The following is a 16,252-nucleotide window of genomic DNA, read 5'->3' on the forward strand; positions in this document are numbered from 1 at the left end:
CAAGACAAAAGTCATGCACCTTAACCCAACATCTGAGGAGTCACTGCATACACTAGACAGGTCGAGCATCGAAAAAGTCGATGAGTTTCTTTACCTTGGAGGCTATACCAACACTGCCCATGACGTGAAGACAAGGTTAGGGAAAGCGTGGGGAGCAATACACTCCCTCTCGAAGGTATGGTCCTCCCCCATAAAGCGGTCTACAAAGATGAGTGTTTAAAGCATCTGTTGAATCCATCCTTTTGTATGGTTCGGAGTCATGGTCATTAACAAATTCACTTTCGAGAAAGATTGATGGTACTTACACCTCGATGCTGCGGAAGGTCCAGAATATATCTTGGAGGAAACATCCTACTAACAAGTCACTCTACGGATCCTACCCGCGTATCTCTACCATCATTAGACAGCATCGACTAACCCTCGCTGGTCACGTGATGAGACATAAAGAGGTGGCAGGAAGAGTATTGCTATGGACTCCAGATGCCAGCAGAAGGCGTGGCAGACCCTGCACAACGCTTAGGGACATTCTGCAGGAAGACACCGGCCTCGAAGTTGGGGAACTCCGGACTGCAATGCAGGACCGAGAGTGCTGGAAGACGAAATTCATGCGTGGCACCGACTCTGTCGGATGAGATGGATGTATGTATGTATGTATGTATGTATGTATGTATGTATGTATGTATGTATGTATGTATGTATGTATGTATGTATGTATGTATGTATGTATGTATGTATGTATGTATGTATGTATGTATGTATGTATGTATGTATGTATGTATGTATGTATGTATGTATGTATGTATGTATGTATGTATGTATGTATGTATGTATGTATGTATGTATGTATGTATGTATGTATGTATGTATGTATGTATGTATGTATGTATGTATGTATGTATGTATGTATGTATGTATGTATGTATGTATGTATGTATGTATGTATGTATGTATGTATGTATGTATGTATGTATGTATGTATGTATGTATGTATGTATGTATGTATGTATGTATGTATGTATGTATGTATGTATGTATGTATGTATGTATGTATGTATGTATGTATGTATGTATGTATGTATGTATGTATGTATGTATGTATGTATGTATGTATGTATGTATGTATGTATGTATGTATGTATGTATGTATGTATGTATGTATGTATGTATGTATGTATGTATGTATGTATGTATGTATGTATGTATGTATGTATGTATGTATGTATGTATGTATGTATGTATGTATGTATGTATGTATGTATGTATGTATGTATGTATGTATGTATGTATGTATGTATGTATGTATGTATGTATGTATGTATGTATGTATGTATGTATGTATGTATGTATGTATGTATGTATGTATGTATGTATGTATGTATGTATGTATGTATGTATGTATGTATGTATGTATGTATGTATGTATGTATGTATGTATGTATGTATGTATGTATGTATGTATGTATGTATGTATGTATGTATGTATGTATGTATGTATGTCATCATTCAAAGAGTTGAACTCTATTCCGATGTAGTTGAAAGTGTTGTGCTCTTCTCGTCCTACATGGAAAGCTGCTTTCAAGTGTGGTATGACTGTTGAGGAGAACATTTCTGAACCTCCCCAAATAAAATCATCCACATGGCAAGCGAGGACTCCCATTACTTTACAGGAATTGTCTAGCCAGTAGAAGACTGCTGGGTCAACTTGTGACAGGACAGCTCCCAATTCGTACATGGTGTCTTTCACTTTATTGTACCAATAAAGAGACGCATCTGCTAGTCCATAAACACACTTCTTCAGTCTCCACAGAATTCCTTGGCTCTGAGCCTATGGTGGTGGGCGTATGTAGATATTTCGTGTCAATTCTTTTCCTTGTCGAAAGGCTGCTTTAATGTCCATAGAATTCAGTTGCCATTTACAGCTTCACTTGCTCCTGTTTTACAGCAACTGCATTGGTTGCCAGTTATCTCTCGGATCAAATACAAAATCTTGCTTTTAACCTATAAAGCTCTTCATGGTTTCGCCCCTTCCTATCTCTGTGAGCTAATTCATTTGTACTGTCCCTCCCGCTCCCTCAGATCTTCTGTCTGTGGACTTCTGACTGTTCCACGTTTTAAACTGGCATCTTTGGGTGGCAGATCATTTAGTGTTGCTGCTCCTAAACTTTGGAACTCGTTACCACAATCACTTCATGACTGTTCCACTCTCTCTTCCTTCAAAGCTAACTTGAAAACTTTTTTCTTTACCTCACACTATTCTTCCTAGTTTTTTTTTTTTTTTGGGTGGTAACTCTTGTGTAAAGCGTCCTTGGGTTTGTGAAAGGTGCTATATAAATTGAAATTATTATTATTATTATTATTTCCTTTGACAAATGATAGCCATGGTCATTCTTAGAGACTCGGAGGCACATGTAGGGGAGTCCCTGGGGAGCTCCTGTCTGTTTAATTCCTCAAAGCCTCTAGCAACTAGCCTAGCTTTAGGTGTAACACCATCAGGAGTATCTTTAAGTGTACACACCCACCGTGTTGAGATGCATTTTTGACCCTCATCTTTCACCTCTTCAAAGACTTCATTACTTTTCCAGTTACACAGTTCAGTTTGCTTAGCAGAATGAAAAACAACATCATTCATCAGCAGAATGTCATCTTGATAACTGTCTGTGCACAGGTCAGCATGCTCAGATGGAGCCATATGTACATTGTCCATCTGACTCAGATTGACTGACCTTGTAGTGCCAGCAATTTCTTCTGGTCCACTGTACTGCATGTTAAACCAGTCTTTGTTTTTTCCAGTGGTCTTTCCTACACGGCCAAGAATCTTTCCGGTTATTGTTTGTCCACTTTCTCTGTCTGTATATGTCACTACTTGCCCAGTTTTCACTTGCAGATTTCCAGCACTTGTGACAATTTCTGTCTGTAATGTCTCAGTTTGTGTACATGTATCCTGATCAGACTGATGTGAATGAAGAGAAGCCTCACCGTTGTCATTCACGATTGGTAAGTCATCATCTGTGGTCATCTCGACACTTTCTGTGTCACAGTCTTCACAACTGGGTCCAGAGTGTGGCAACACCACCTGGCCTTCGGCTTCCACCTGCTGAGTTTCTACATCTTCCTGCACAGTCTGCTGAGTATCGACCTTTCTCAGTCTGGAGTGATGTACACGGACATGGGTACCGCTGTGTCTCACAAAAACCACGACCCCATCTTGGCCAATGACAACACCTGGACCTTTCCATTCTATGCAATCAACACGTTTGTAGTACACTTTATCCCCAGTTTCATATTTTTCATCATTCGGACGGAGTTGCTTGAGAATAGCTCGTCGGATCCTCTCGGAGCATTCTGCCTCCGTGAAGGCTTGCCTTGCAGCATGTAAGGTTTCAATGTGCTTAGCCATCCAGGTGTTTGGTGTAGTGTTTTCAAGGGCTGGTGGCTTATTGGTCAAGACTGATGGCATATTTGGATTTTGGCCGAACACAAGTTGGTATGGGCTGTAGCCGTGCACATTGTGCATTGAGTTCTTTGCCATCAAAGCCCAATCCAGAGCCATTCCCCAACTGTATCCATTGTCCTTTTTAATTTTCAACAAGATTTCAGTGAGGGTTTGGTTGTGTCTTTCCAAAAGCCCATTACTCCATGGACTGTAAGCTGCAGTAGTCTTGAGTTCAATGTTGAATTTTTCAGCCATATCCCTCATTTGTTCATTGTTAAACTCCCCTCCATTGTCACTGAATAGTCTTTGAGGAGGCCCATGTACACTTATCCAGCAATGAATGAGATGCTTTACAATCTCTTTAGGCTTCTTGGTTGTGACAATAGCCCCCACACTAAAGCATGTAAAGTGGTCAATGGCATGCAGATACCACACTCCCAGTCCTAGCTCATGCAAATCCACAGCAACTGTCTCATTGTAGGTTGAGGCCATGGGTAAACCCACAGCAGGTTTTGGCTTTGGCCTGCTGTGTCTAATGCATGTTTCACATGCATTGTAATCCTCAAAAACAATGTTTTTGAGGATTACAAGGCATTCATCTTCATGGTTACCTGCAGAGTCCAGAAGTCTTCTCAGTTTCTCTACTGAGGCATGTCCAAATTGTTTATGAAGTTTTAGAAGAGTCCTCTGTTTTTCTTGCTTGGTCATATTTCCAGTCACAGTCAGAATTTCCTCTTCATCATGGATCTCACCTCCTATTGGGTTATCCTCAGTTCTGATGTTCACGCAATAGTGGCCTGAAGAGGTTAACTCAAGTTTCACTGGCTGTTTGAACATTGCGGCTTTATCATGCTCCATGTCTAACACCAGCACCTGCTCTTTTCAGCGATGCTTTACTTAAGAGCAATGGAATGTCTACAGGGACAACTTCGGTTTCTATGTGACATCTAGTTCGACCTATCACAGCTGGAATCTTCACACTCTTCATTGAATGGACAACTTTGCCATCACCAAACCGAAATGCTCTTGCACTGTCTTTGGTCTGTAAATTAGCTAACTCACTCTGTTGTAATCCACTTACATAGTGATCAAGCCATTTTTCTCCACACACTGTTCTGGTGCAGGCTGTGTCAAGGACAGCTGATCCCAAAGCCTCCACCATGAAGATTTCAGAGTCAGACAAGTCCTTTGAATACAAAGTAATGTTGCACTCATCAACATCTTGTGTCAACTGCTCAACAGCCTCTGTTAATTTTGCTTGTTCATTTTTGTGAGGGCAATCCTTTGCCCAGTGAAAAGTGCTTTGACAGACAGCACAGCGTGATCATCTTCCGAATTTGTCTAATGGGTTTGAGCCTGGCATAGCACTTTGAGAATCTGGTCTGGCATCACGTTTCCCTGCAAATCGCGTGTAGTATGCACAGTCCGGCTCATTCGACTCACTAGCTCCACCCGGTGGTGAATTATCTCCAAAGATTCTCTTCAAGCTTGATTTCATGCAACTGAATGTGAGGTCCAAGCAAGCGGTAAGTGCTAAATGTTTATCTTTAACACAGAGTCCTGCTGTATCAAGCAGCTTAAACGCTAACACAGCATCTGGAAGCTTCATTTTTAACTTACTCATCTTGTTGTAGATCTGTTCGAATTCAATGATTACTTTCTCTTTTGATGTTGTCGAACTCCGTGTAAGCATCATACTGACGGTCTTTTTCCTCTTTCAAAAACACAATGTCCAGCTTGTGCAAAAGCGTTTCCAGTCCATTGTCTTTGTTCAAATCCGCCGCGGCTGTCTCCAGGGCTGCGTTCCTTGCTCTCCCTGTTAGCGACAATGCAACCACTAGCCCCTGTTTCTTCTTATCCAGTTCGGTGACTAGCTTCCAAATTTCAGTCTCATTCTTCCAACTTTCATACGACTTTTTCTCATCAAACGGAGGTGGCACTTTGTAGCTGTTTGAAGCCATCCTCTGCTACCAATGTTAACTCAAATAACGACAACAAAGGATACAAAACCTTTAACTTTACTGGAGCACTTTGAACACATACATTTCAGGCATAGCTCTACTAAACGACTGCCCCCGCTTAGACCACGCATGCGCAGTTACACTTAACACATACAACCTGCCTGTAACTATAATATACAGTGGTGCTTGAAAGTTTGTGAACCCTTCAGAATTTTCTATATTTCTGCATAAATATAACCTAAAACATCATCAGATTTTCACACAAGTCCTAAAAGTAGCTAAAGAGAACCCAGTTAAACAAATGAGACAAAAACATTATACTTGGTCATTTATTTTTTGAGGAAAATGATCCAATATTACATATCTGTGAGTGCCAAAAGTATGTGAACCTCTAGGATTAGCAGTTAATTTGAAGGTGAAATTAGTCAGGTGTTTTCAATCAGTGGGATGACAATCAGGTGTGAGTGGGCACCCTGTTTTATTTAAAGAACAGGGATCTATCAAAGTCTGATCTTCACAACACATGTTTGTGGAAGTGTATCATGGGACGAACAAAGGAGATGTCTGAGGACCTCAGAAAAAGTGTTGTTGATGCTCCTCAGGCTGGAAAAGGTTACAAAACCATCTCTAAAGAGTTTGGACTCCACCAATCCCCAGTCAGACAGATTGTATACAAATGGAGGAAATTCAAGACCATTGTTACCCTCCCCAGGAGTGCTCGACCAACAAAGATCACTCCAAGAGCAAGTCGTGTAATAGTCGGCGAGGTCACAAAGGACCCCAGGGTAACTTCTAAGCAACTGAAGGCCTCTCTCACATTGATTAATGTTTGAGTCCACCATCAGGAGAACACTGAACAATAGTGTGCGTGGCAGGGTTGCAAGGAGAGAGCCACTTCTCTCCAAAAAGAACATTGCTGCTCATCTGCAATTTGCTCAAGATCACATGGACAAGCCAGAAGGCTATTGGAAAAATGTTTTGTGGATGGATGAGACCAAAATAGAACTTTTTTGGTTTAAATGAGAAGTGTTATGTTTGGAGAAAGGAAAACACTGCATTCCAGCATAAGAACCTTATCCCATCTCTGAAACGTGGTGGTGGTAGTATCATGGTTTGGGCCTGTTTTGCTGCATCTGGGCCAGAACGGCTTGCCATCATTGATGGAACAATGAATTCTGAATTATACCAGCGAATTCTAAAGGAAAATGTCAGGACATCTGTCCATGAACTGAATCTCAAGAGAAAGTGGGTCATGCAGCAAGACAACGACCCTCAGCACACAAGTCGTTCTACCAAAGAATGGTTAAAGAAGAATAAAGTTAATGTTTTGGAATGGCCAAGTCAAAGTCCTGACCTTAATCCAATCAAAATGTTGTGGAAGGACTTGAAGCGAGCAGTTCATGTGAGGAAACCCACCAACATCCCAGAGCTGTTCTGTACGGAGGAATGGGCTAAAATTCCTCCAAGCTGGTGTGCAGGACTGATCAAGTTACCGGAAACGTTTAGCTGCAGTTATGCTGCATGAGGGGGTCACACCAGATACTGAAAGCAAAGGTTCACATATTTTTGCCACTCACAGATGTTATCTCATCTCATTATCTCTTGCCACTTTATCCTGTTCTACAGGGTCGCAGGCAAGCTGGAGCCTATCCCAGCTGACTATGGGCGAAAGGCGGGGTACATCCTGGACAAGTCGCTAGGTCATCACAGGGCTGACACAGAGACACGGACAACCATTCACACTCACATTCACACCTATGGTCAATTTGGAGTCACCAGTTAACCTAACCTGCATGTCTTTGGACTGTGGGGGAAACCGGAGCACCCGGAGGAAACCCACACGGACACGGGGAGAGCATGCAAACTTCGCACAGAAAGGCCCTCGCCGGCCACGGGGCTCAAACCCGGACCTTCTTGCTGTGAGGCGACAGCGCTAACCAATACACCACCATGCTGCCCCAGATATGTTATATTGGATCATTTTCCTCAATAAATAAATGACCAAGTATAATATTTTTGTCTCATTTGTTTAACTGGGTTCTCTTTATCTACTTTTAGGACTTGTGTGACAATCTGATGATGTTTTAGGTCATATTTATGCAGAAATATAGAAAATTTTTAAAGGGTTCACAAACTTTCAAACACCACTGTATCTGCCGGATCGATCTGCGTCTACCTTTAACATTTGTAAATGGAATACTCTTATGAATTAAGATGGCTGTACCCCTTGATTTACTCTGAACATTGGAGTGATATAATTGGCCTATCCACCCTCCTCTCAATCTAGAATGGTTTGCAAATGTGTTTCTTGAAGAAAACCTATTCCTGCATTAAATTGGTTGAGATGTAACAGTACTTTTTTGCGCTTAACAGGGTGATTTAAAGATTTAATGTTCCAACTCCTTAAATTTACCGGGCATCCTGTATCTCCTGTCAACTGTGTATTAGTCATTTTACATTTTGTGCAAAATCATTCATGGACCCATAACTTTACAGTTTTTTCTGATTGATTAGGCACAGTTTTTGAACCCTTTGGCTATTTTTGCAAAACTCTTCACACAAATCGCAAAACCTTATATCCAATTCACAAAACATCATAGATTACTTGCAAAAGCAAACACTTTTTGCTAAACTGTTAACACTCTTTTCAAAATGGTATTTTTGTACACAACAGTACACACAACGAATAACATTAAAGGAACAGTCCACCGTACTACCATAATGAAATATGCTCTTATCTGAATTGAGACGAGCTGCTCCGTACCTCTCCGAGCTTTGCACGACGTCCCAGTCAGTCAGACGCGCTGTCACTCCTGTTAGCAATGTAGCTAGGCTCAGCATGGCCAATGGTATTTTTTGGGGCTGTAGTTAGATGCGACCAAACTCTTCCGTGTTTTTCCTGTTTACATAGGTTTATATGACCAGTGATATGAAACAAGTTCAGTTACACAAATTGAAACGTAGCGATTTTCTATGCTATGGAAAGTCCGCACTATAATGACAGGCGTACTAACACCTTCTGCGCGCTTCGGCAGCGCATTGATACTGAGCTCCGTATCAATGCACTGCCGAAGCGCGCAGAAGGTGTTAATACGCCTGTCATTATAGTGCGCACTTTCCATAGCATAGAAAATCGCTACGTTTCAATTTGTGTAACTGAACTTGTTTCATATCACTGGTCATATAAACCTATGTAAACAGGAAAAACACGGAAGAGTTTGGTCGCATCTAACTACAGCCCCAAAAAATACCATTGGCCATGCTGAGCCTAGCTACATTGCTAACAGGAGTGACAGCGCATCTGACTGACTGGGACGTCGCGCAAAGCTCGGAGAGGTACGGAGCAGCTCGTCTCAATTCAGATAAGAGCATATTTCATTATGGTAGTACGGTGGACTGTTCCTTTAATAAGCACATGAAGCAACAACTGAACACTGACAGTAAGAATGGAAAAAACATCTGGCTTTTGCTTTCTCTGTGCACAAGGTAGTCTGTCAGTTTGAGGTCATACTTTGTCATAGTTCTGTAAACACACAGGGATCCAAATTTCAAGTATTTTCAAGTATTTTTATTCAAGGTGTTTACTGTATTTGCTGTAAACACATCAAAACAAACATAAGTGATAAGTGTTTTTACATACAGTTATTTCACAGAGAGGAAAAAAAAAAACCTCAGTCATGTCGTCTCTCTGGGTCCGGCCACAAGATTTCATCAACATCGCATGCAATGTCTTCAAGTCCAAGGCACCGAGGAAAATACCTCCTGGAGTGTCGTATCCAGGCCTGACATGATGCCTGGTCAGTATCCCCACATGCCTCCTCCATTGCCTGTAAAAGGGCTATACGTTGATGGGGATGACGGTCATAGACCTTCCAGCGCCAGGCAGAGAAGAACTCTTCAATAGGGTTCAAGAAGGGAGAGTATGCGGGGACGTAGAGTAGAGCGAAGAGTGGGTGATCTGTAAACCATTCGTGGACCAAAGCAGCCCTATGGAAATGAACATTGTCCAATATGATGACATACCTGGTGTGCTCTGGTCTCTGAACATTAGTGAACATGTGATGTAAGGTGTCCAGGAATGTAATAATGTGTGTAGTGTTATATGGGCCCAGGGTTGCATGATGGTGAACAACACCATTTTGACTTATAGCTGCCCACAGAGTTATGTTGCCACCGCGTTGTCCTGGGACATTGACTATGACACGGTGTCCAATAATGTTCCTGCCACGTCTCCTCGTTTTAGTAAGGTTGAAACCTGCCTCATCTACAAAAATCAGCTCATGACCCATGGCATCTGCATCTAGCTCCATCACTCTCTGGAAAAGACCAAACAAATTCAGCACAGCAGGCCCAAGCACAGCACTACAGAATGTACTTCCAGATCCAGCACCAATGATACTATAGCTTACCTGCACATATTCATATCACAGTTGTTTTACACGTTCACTGTTTCTTTCAAAAGGGACTCTGTAGATTTGTTTCATTCTGATTCTGTTGCAGGCAAGTACACGAGACAATACAGAAATGCTCACACTGTTTATGTCTTGAAAGGTGGTGTCATCCTCTATTATGCGCTGCTGTATTTCTTGTAGTCTTATGGAATTATTTGCAATGACCATATTGACTATATGGCCCTGTGATGACCTAGCGACTTGTCCAGGGTGTACCCCGCCTTTTGCCCGGAGTCAGCTGGGATAGGCTCCAGCTTGCCTGAGACCCTGTAGAAGGATAAAGTGGCTAGAGATAATGAGATGAGATGAGATATTGACTATATGAGTCTCCTGTTCTGCAGTGAACATTCTTTCTCTGCCCCCAGCTGCTGGATGTCTAGCAATTCTGTAAAGTAACAATTTCAGTATTTTTATATGCATGGTCTTGTGTTTCTCATTAGAGTATGGCAGTGCTACAAAACTTAGTGTAAAGTGACTGTACTAACCGATTCTCATTTTGAAATGTCCTTATGATGCTTGCTACAGTGTAGCGGCTCAAGTTAGGCTGAACCCATTGGCCAGCTTCCTTCAAGGTCATTCCATGGTTGATAACATGGTCCACTATTGTAGCTCTGATGCCATCAGTAATTCTATTTCTTACTCTCCTTCCTCCTTCACCTCCACGTCCTCTTCCTCAACCTCCTCTAATTCTCACTCTTCTCACTCTTCCTGCTCCCTCCATTATACTCCACACCGACAGCTTACCCTGGGCTGCCAACTCTCATGCAATGAGCGTGAGACACATGCATTTGACTGTCTTCACATGCTCACACGCCATACCTCCGATTTCTCACGCTAGAAAAAAATCTAGTTTATCTATCTGATCTAGGCTACTCATTGTGTCGCACCAACCACTTGCGATCGATCAATTATGCCTTACGCACGACTAAACAGGCAGAGAGGTGTTCCCTTCTGTACACACTCCCCTATGGTAGGTGGCGCATCTAATGATGCTGCACTCGCCAGAAGTTGGATAATTGCCTACCGTCAATTTAGAGGAAGAGGAGGGAGAAGAAGGTATCCGAGTTGAAGACGGGTGTCTCAGACAGGTTTGTGCATATGCACGCCAATGTGTGGCGTTACTGGCGTAATTATGAACTTGTATAAAGTTTCTTAATCGTTTTAGCCTATAAGTGTTGTGAGAATATTTAATGCCATATCGAGAGCTGTGTACTAGGCATGCTAAATCATTATAGGCCTACTGCCGTGCCACAGCCTCTATCTTCCCCAACAAGCAGCACGGGAGAGCACCTCCTTAGCACACGTTTATTAAGGCGCATTTTTAGTTTGTTTACTGTATGTTATCATACTTTATTTGAAGCCATACTGGAAATGTTGTAAAATCAAGCAAGTAAGAGATAATATTACAAATGCAAGAAGAGCCATTAGCCACCATACCTATTGTTTATTTACAGGGTATTCATTTTTAATTATTTATGATGTATGTAACTGCTCAGTTAAAGTAAATAAAGCATGGTCACCTGTAATATCAAAGAATTTGACCGTTTTGCTGTAGGCCTGCCTACCACTCAGAGCAGGTAAGATTCAGAATAAACACAAGAAACTTGTCCTCCAGGAAAAGGCATGTTGTTGTGACTGCGTAGATTTATTAAACCAACATGACTATTTGAATTCTTTCAAAGGTAAGATGTCCCGAAGGGTAAGACCACTGGCAGGACAAAAGTGGAATATTTTATTTTGACAGTCCAGCCAAGCCAGAAAAGGCAGACAGAACAACAGACAGAAGAGCAACAAACAGGGCAGACAGAAGAGCAGGTCTATAGGGCTACAGGAACATTGGCAGTCATCTGTAGTTTTCTAGTGTGGGGGCTTTTAAGCCAAAACTTGGTGCTTTTGTTGGCCACAAGTTGAAGGCCTGACAAGTCAGGGTGTGTAAGAATGTAGGTATGGCACAGCAGGCCACTCTGAAAATCCACCAGAATGCAGGAACATCTACTAAATCCAAAATCTCACCCCCCCCCATTGTCCATCTCCAGCTGGACGACAAAATTCCCACTTACTGCGTGGTGTGCAGAAAAATTTTGCCGTCAACCCCCCCCCAAAAAAAAAAAAATCTCACTCCAAGGAATTTTGAAAAGTTGGCAGCCCTGGCTTACCTGTGGCTTATTTATAGTGCTCAGGCTGATTGCAAAGTGAACTAATTATCTAAAACTGTTTTCACATGTAACAGTGTGGCCAGACAGTTGGCCAAATAGTGTAAATAATAGCCATAAATGTGTATAGTTTTGCTAGGAGTGTGTTGGAAATTTGGAAATTGAGTGTAAAGCAGTGAGTTGTGTTTACAGTTCTGCAAAAGGTGTGCTGTGCAGTGGATTGTACTTACACTTTTGCAAAGTGTGTGTTACAAAATTACAAACTCAGTGCAAAGCAGTGTTTGTGCTTTTAGTTTTGCGAACTCAGTGAGTGGTTTTGCGATAGATATTACTAGTTTTAGAAATTGTGCTACAAGAATCACCGTTAGAGTTTAAGCATTCAGAAAAAACTGTAATCAGCAAAGCAAAAACACATCCTCCAAAAGACAAAGCAAAACTCTCAGAAATGTCTGGTGCGATTACATCCCACCCCATGTCACCTATGAACAGAACAAGGTGAGCCTTGAACCCCTTACAGAGGTATCCACACATTCATGCTTGTAATGGGAAACTCAAGTTCGAACAGGGTGCTCTGCTGAAAGTTTTGAACAACAAAATAAAAGTTAAAAAGTGCTTCTTTATCTCACTAAACTTAAATACAACGCTGTCCATTCAGGTGCCAGGATCATCTTGATTGTAGCCAACATATCTTAAAAAAAAAAAAAAAACAGAATAAGGGCGGAATTACCTGCTTGTAGTGATTATTATTCGTGGCTACTTTCACTCACCAAAACATTCCCATACAGGGATGAGAGGAATTAACGCTAGCCTATGGCAGTTTATCAATCATTAGAAGTGGCTCTCCCTCCATCGATGATGTTCGATTTGACATAGCTTGTTTCTGATCCAGAAAGTCCCTCTTCGTCCCGTTGTAGGTAATGCGAAACTTAGCAGGGTGAATGACTCCATATCGAACATCTGCTCAGCCTTTCAGTAGTTGTTTAACTTTGTTAAATGCAGATCTTGCGCGTGCCACGGTGGGGGGAGAACCTGGAAAGATGGAGATGGACCGTTCTCTGTATTTCAGATCATCACCCGCTTGCCTCACTCGATGTTGTATACCCACGCAGTCTTGGTGATAATGTAGCTTAGCGATAATGGCACGGGGTTTCCCCTTGGCTTTCTCCAGTTGGGGAGTTCGGTGCAATCTGTCAACCATCACATCCTTGTCCATATCGAACACATCCCGAAGTAGTTTTGGAACAAAAGATGGTGAGCCCGAACCGGCCTCCTCTGGTACATTCAATATTCAGATGTTTGACCGCCTCATGCTTCCTTCCATGTCGAGACACTTTTGTTGTAAGTTCGACATCTCTGCTTGAAGTTTACTGACTGCAGTTTGAAGACTCACTACATCATCTGAACATGTGGTCAGACTGTGCTCCATGTCCGTCACCTTAGTTTTCACCGAGTTGGAGCGAAGCAGTGAAATGCTGTTGACGTCTTCGTTTTTGACAGCCTGTATTTCACTTTTCATGGTGTTGAATTCACCAGCTAGGGCATCTTTTAGTTCTGACCTGAGTAATGCGGAGACTACTTCCTTTAGCGAGGCGAGAAGTTCAGTTTTGGCATCGGCCATGCTTGCTTGTTGGCTGTCAGCAGCATTTCTTCCTGTGTAGGTAAATTGTCACAGGTTTTTCGGCATTGACAAAATATGTACCAGATAAAGTTCCCCTATGAGTTTGTGACTTTAGGGATCTATTTAGGACCTTTCGAGACAGTATTACGCATTAGAAGTATAATTGTAAAACAAAATTCAGCACAGCTTCCCAAAGCACGGCTGACTCCATGGCATGCTCCCTAGCGCCTGTCATTTACACACATTTTAACATAATTAGTGGTGTTTATGGTTTTGTATTTTGTAAACTTGAATCTGTGCTTTGTGTGTTCTGCAACACATTTTTCTTGTCATGAACCTGATGACTGATTCTGATAAAAACATGTTCAAATCTGATCTGTGGTTGGTAGAAGAGAGCAACTGGACTTGTTTGAAAAGTCTTGAAGACGTTTCGCCTCTCATCCGAAAGGCATCCTCAGTTCTGTCTGTCTAATAGGGAGTATCAAGTATTTATCCTCTCATGGATCATCATAGAATCCGAATCAGAATGCTGATGGCTGCATTGTAGGTGGCTGATGACCCCACCTCTGTTCAGTGACGACCATCACTGAACAGAGGTGGGGTCATCGGCAAAATGTGACAAAAATGAACGATCCTCTCTGGCTAAGATGTCTGCCAGTTTTCTGGAAGTCCTCTCATACTCCCGCACCAGTCGGATGAGAGGCGAAACGTCTTCAAGACTTTTCAAGCAAGTCCAATTGCTCTCTTCTACCAATCACAGATTACTATGTACCTGGATGACTGAGTATCTTCACAGATATGTTTCTACACACTTTGGGATGAGATCCCTTCGACTGGTGCGGGAGTATGAGAGGACTTCCAGAAAACTGGCAGACATCTTAGCCAGAGAGGATCGTTCATTTTTGTCAACCTGGAACGACCATCACTAAACAGAGGTGGGGTCATCGGCCACCTACAATGCAGCCATCAGCATTCTGATTCGGATTCTATGATGATCCATGAGAGGATAAATACTTGATACTCCCTATTAGACAGACAACTGAGGATGCCTTTCGGATGAGAGGCGAAACGTCTTCAAGACTTTTCAAGCAAGTCCAGTTGCTCTCTTCTACCAACCACAGATTACTATGTACCTGGATGACTGAGTATCTTCACAGATGTTCAAATCTGATCGTTCTGCCCTTTTTTCCCCTCTTTACAGATTGTAGTTTTCATCCTGATCTGATCTGAGTCTCACACACAGAGGATGATGAGGATAAACCCTTACAGTACAAAGTGATTTGAAAATCATCATCATTTAGTGATAATCAGATGTGTACAACATGTCAGCACTTCCACTTCTCTAGTTGTTTGTAAAAATACACCAGCTGAGATAGATAAACTTTAACTCAACAGTCAAATATTTTCTTATATCTTTTACAGCAAAACAGAAACTGTTAATGCACATCGAACATCATTTAATAGTTTTGTATGTACAGTATGCTTCTGTTTTTCCATTTACATGCAGCAGAAGGTCACATTTATGTTTAAAACACATCATAAATATCTTATAGTATCAGTTCACTGCAGTAATTTGATCATTGCGCAAAGTTACACACTGTTTATAACTGCGTAAAGTAAATTATTTTCCTCCTGGAGTTGTTATAAATTTCAGATGAGAGGTTTAATTTGGTTGACTCTGTACATAACTGTCTTAATTGATTTTTAAATGCTGTGTTTATAAAAATGAAGATTATCAATTATGTATTGAATGTTAGAAATATTTGTGTGAAGACACTTCATTGTGTATATGTACTGTGTGTATCAATACACATCGATATACTGATTATTGATCAGCATGTTATTTTCTCGAAGCATCTTTGAGACACTGATGGTTTAAAATTACATTGAAATGAATAATTTGCTGTAAATCGCTGTTTCACATTGTAGACTATTATACTACCATTTAATATTGCGTTATAAGCATAATAGCTTTGGGCGACCACAGGAGGGGAACAGAACAGATCCTGGAGATGGAACTGATCCCCATCAACCCTGTGACACACAGCTCCATCTAGTGGCTCTTCCTGATATGACACTGTGTTGTGGTGTTTTCCAGTTTCTCTCATTCGGATACACACTGTAATGGAATGAATTCACCAAATAACTGATTCATTCTGCTCAAATCTCTGAACCACACAATATTCCTTCACAACAATAAACACATTCTTATTGTTCAACACAGTTTGCAGTTATACTGCATTCATTTTGCAAACTTCTATACACACTTCTCAACACAGTATGCACTACTCATTGTCTCGTTTTTCAGAAACACTGGAGTCACCAATCAGAACTCAGTGTGTTGATGGATGAAACCACATCTCACCTGTGAAAACCATTCACTCAGTTTTCTTCATCACCTGGGGAGAGATGGTTCTGCAAAAAAATATCCGATAGAAGTTCTATAGGACTCAGTGGAACTCTATAGGACTTTTTATAGAACTCTGGTGTTCTATAGGATTTCAGCATGGTTCTATAGAAGACTGTGAATTGTGTCCTATAGAACAAGAAGTTTCTATTGGCTTTTCTTAGCATTTTATAGAACTTGCCAAGTGTGTTCTTTAGGACAGAAAATCTCTATTAAAACTCAAGTTCTA

General features: G+C 41.4%; 1 protein-coding gene across 1 annotated transcript in view; it reads left to right on the forward strand.

Annotated features, from left to right (window-relative positions):
• The window catches only part of LOC132887234 (NACHT, LRR and PYD domains-containing protein 12-like), a 77,797-nt gene extending 62,539 nt beyond the window's left edge, over positions 1-15,258 (forward strand). Inside the window, exon 7 of the mRNA XM_060922743.1 lies at positions 14,818-15,258. Within this exon, the coding sequence (XP_060778726.1) occupies positions 14,818-14,824 (7 nt within the window). The 3' untranslated portion in view covers positions 14,825-15,258. The remainder of the gene's footprint in view (positions 1-14,817) is intronic.
• Positions 15,259-16,252: the final 994 nt, after the last annotated feature.

The sequence above is a fragment of the Neoarius graeffei genome, chromosome 5 (genome assembly GCF_027579695.1).
Source record: "Neoarius graeffei isolate fNeoGra1 chromosome 5, fNeoGra1.pri, whole genome shotgun sequence".
Taxonomy (NCBI): domain Eukaryota; kingdom Metazoa; phylum Chordata; class Actinopteri; order Siluriformes; family Ariidae; genus Neoarius; species Neoarius graeffei.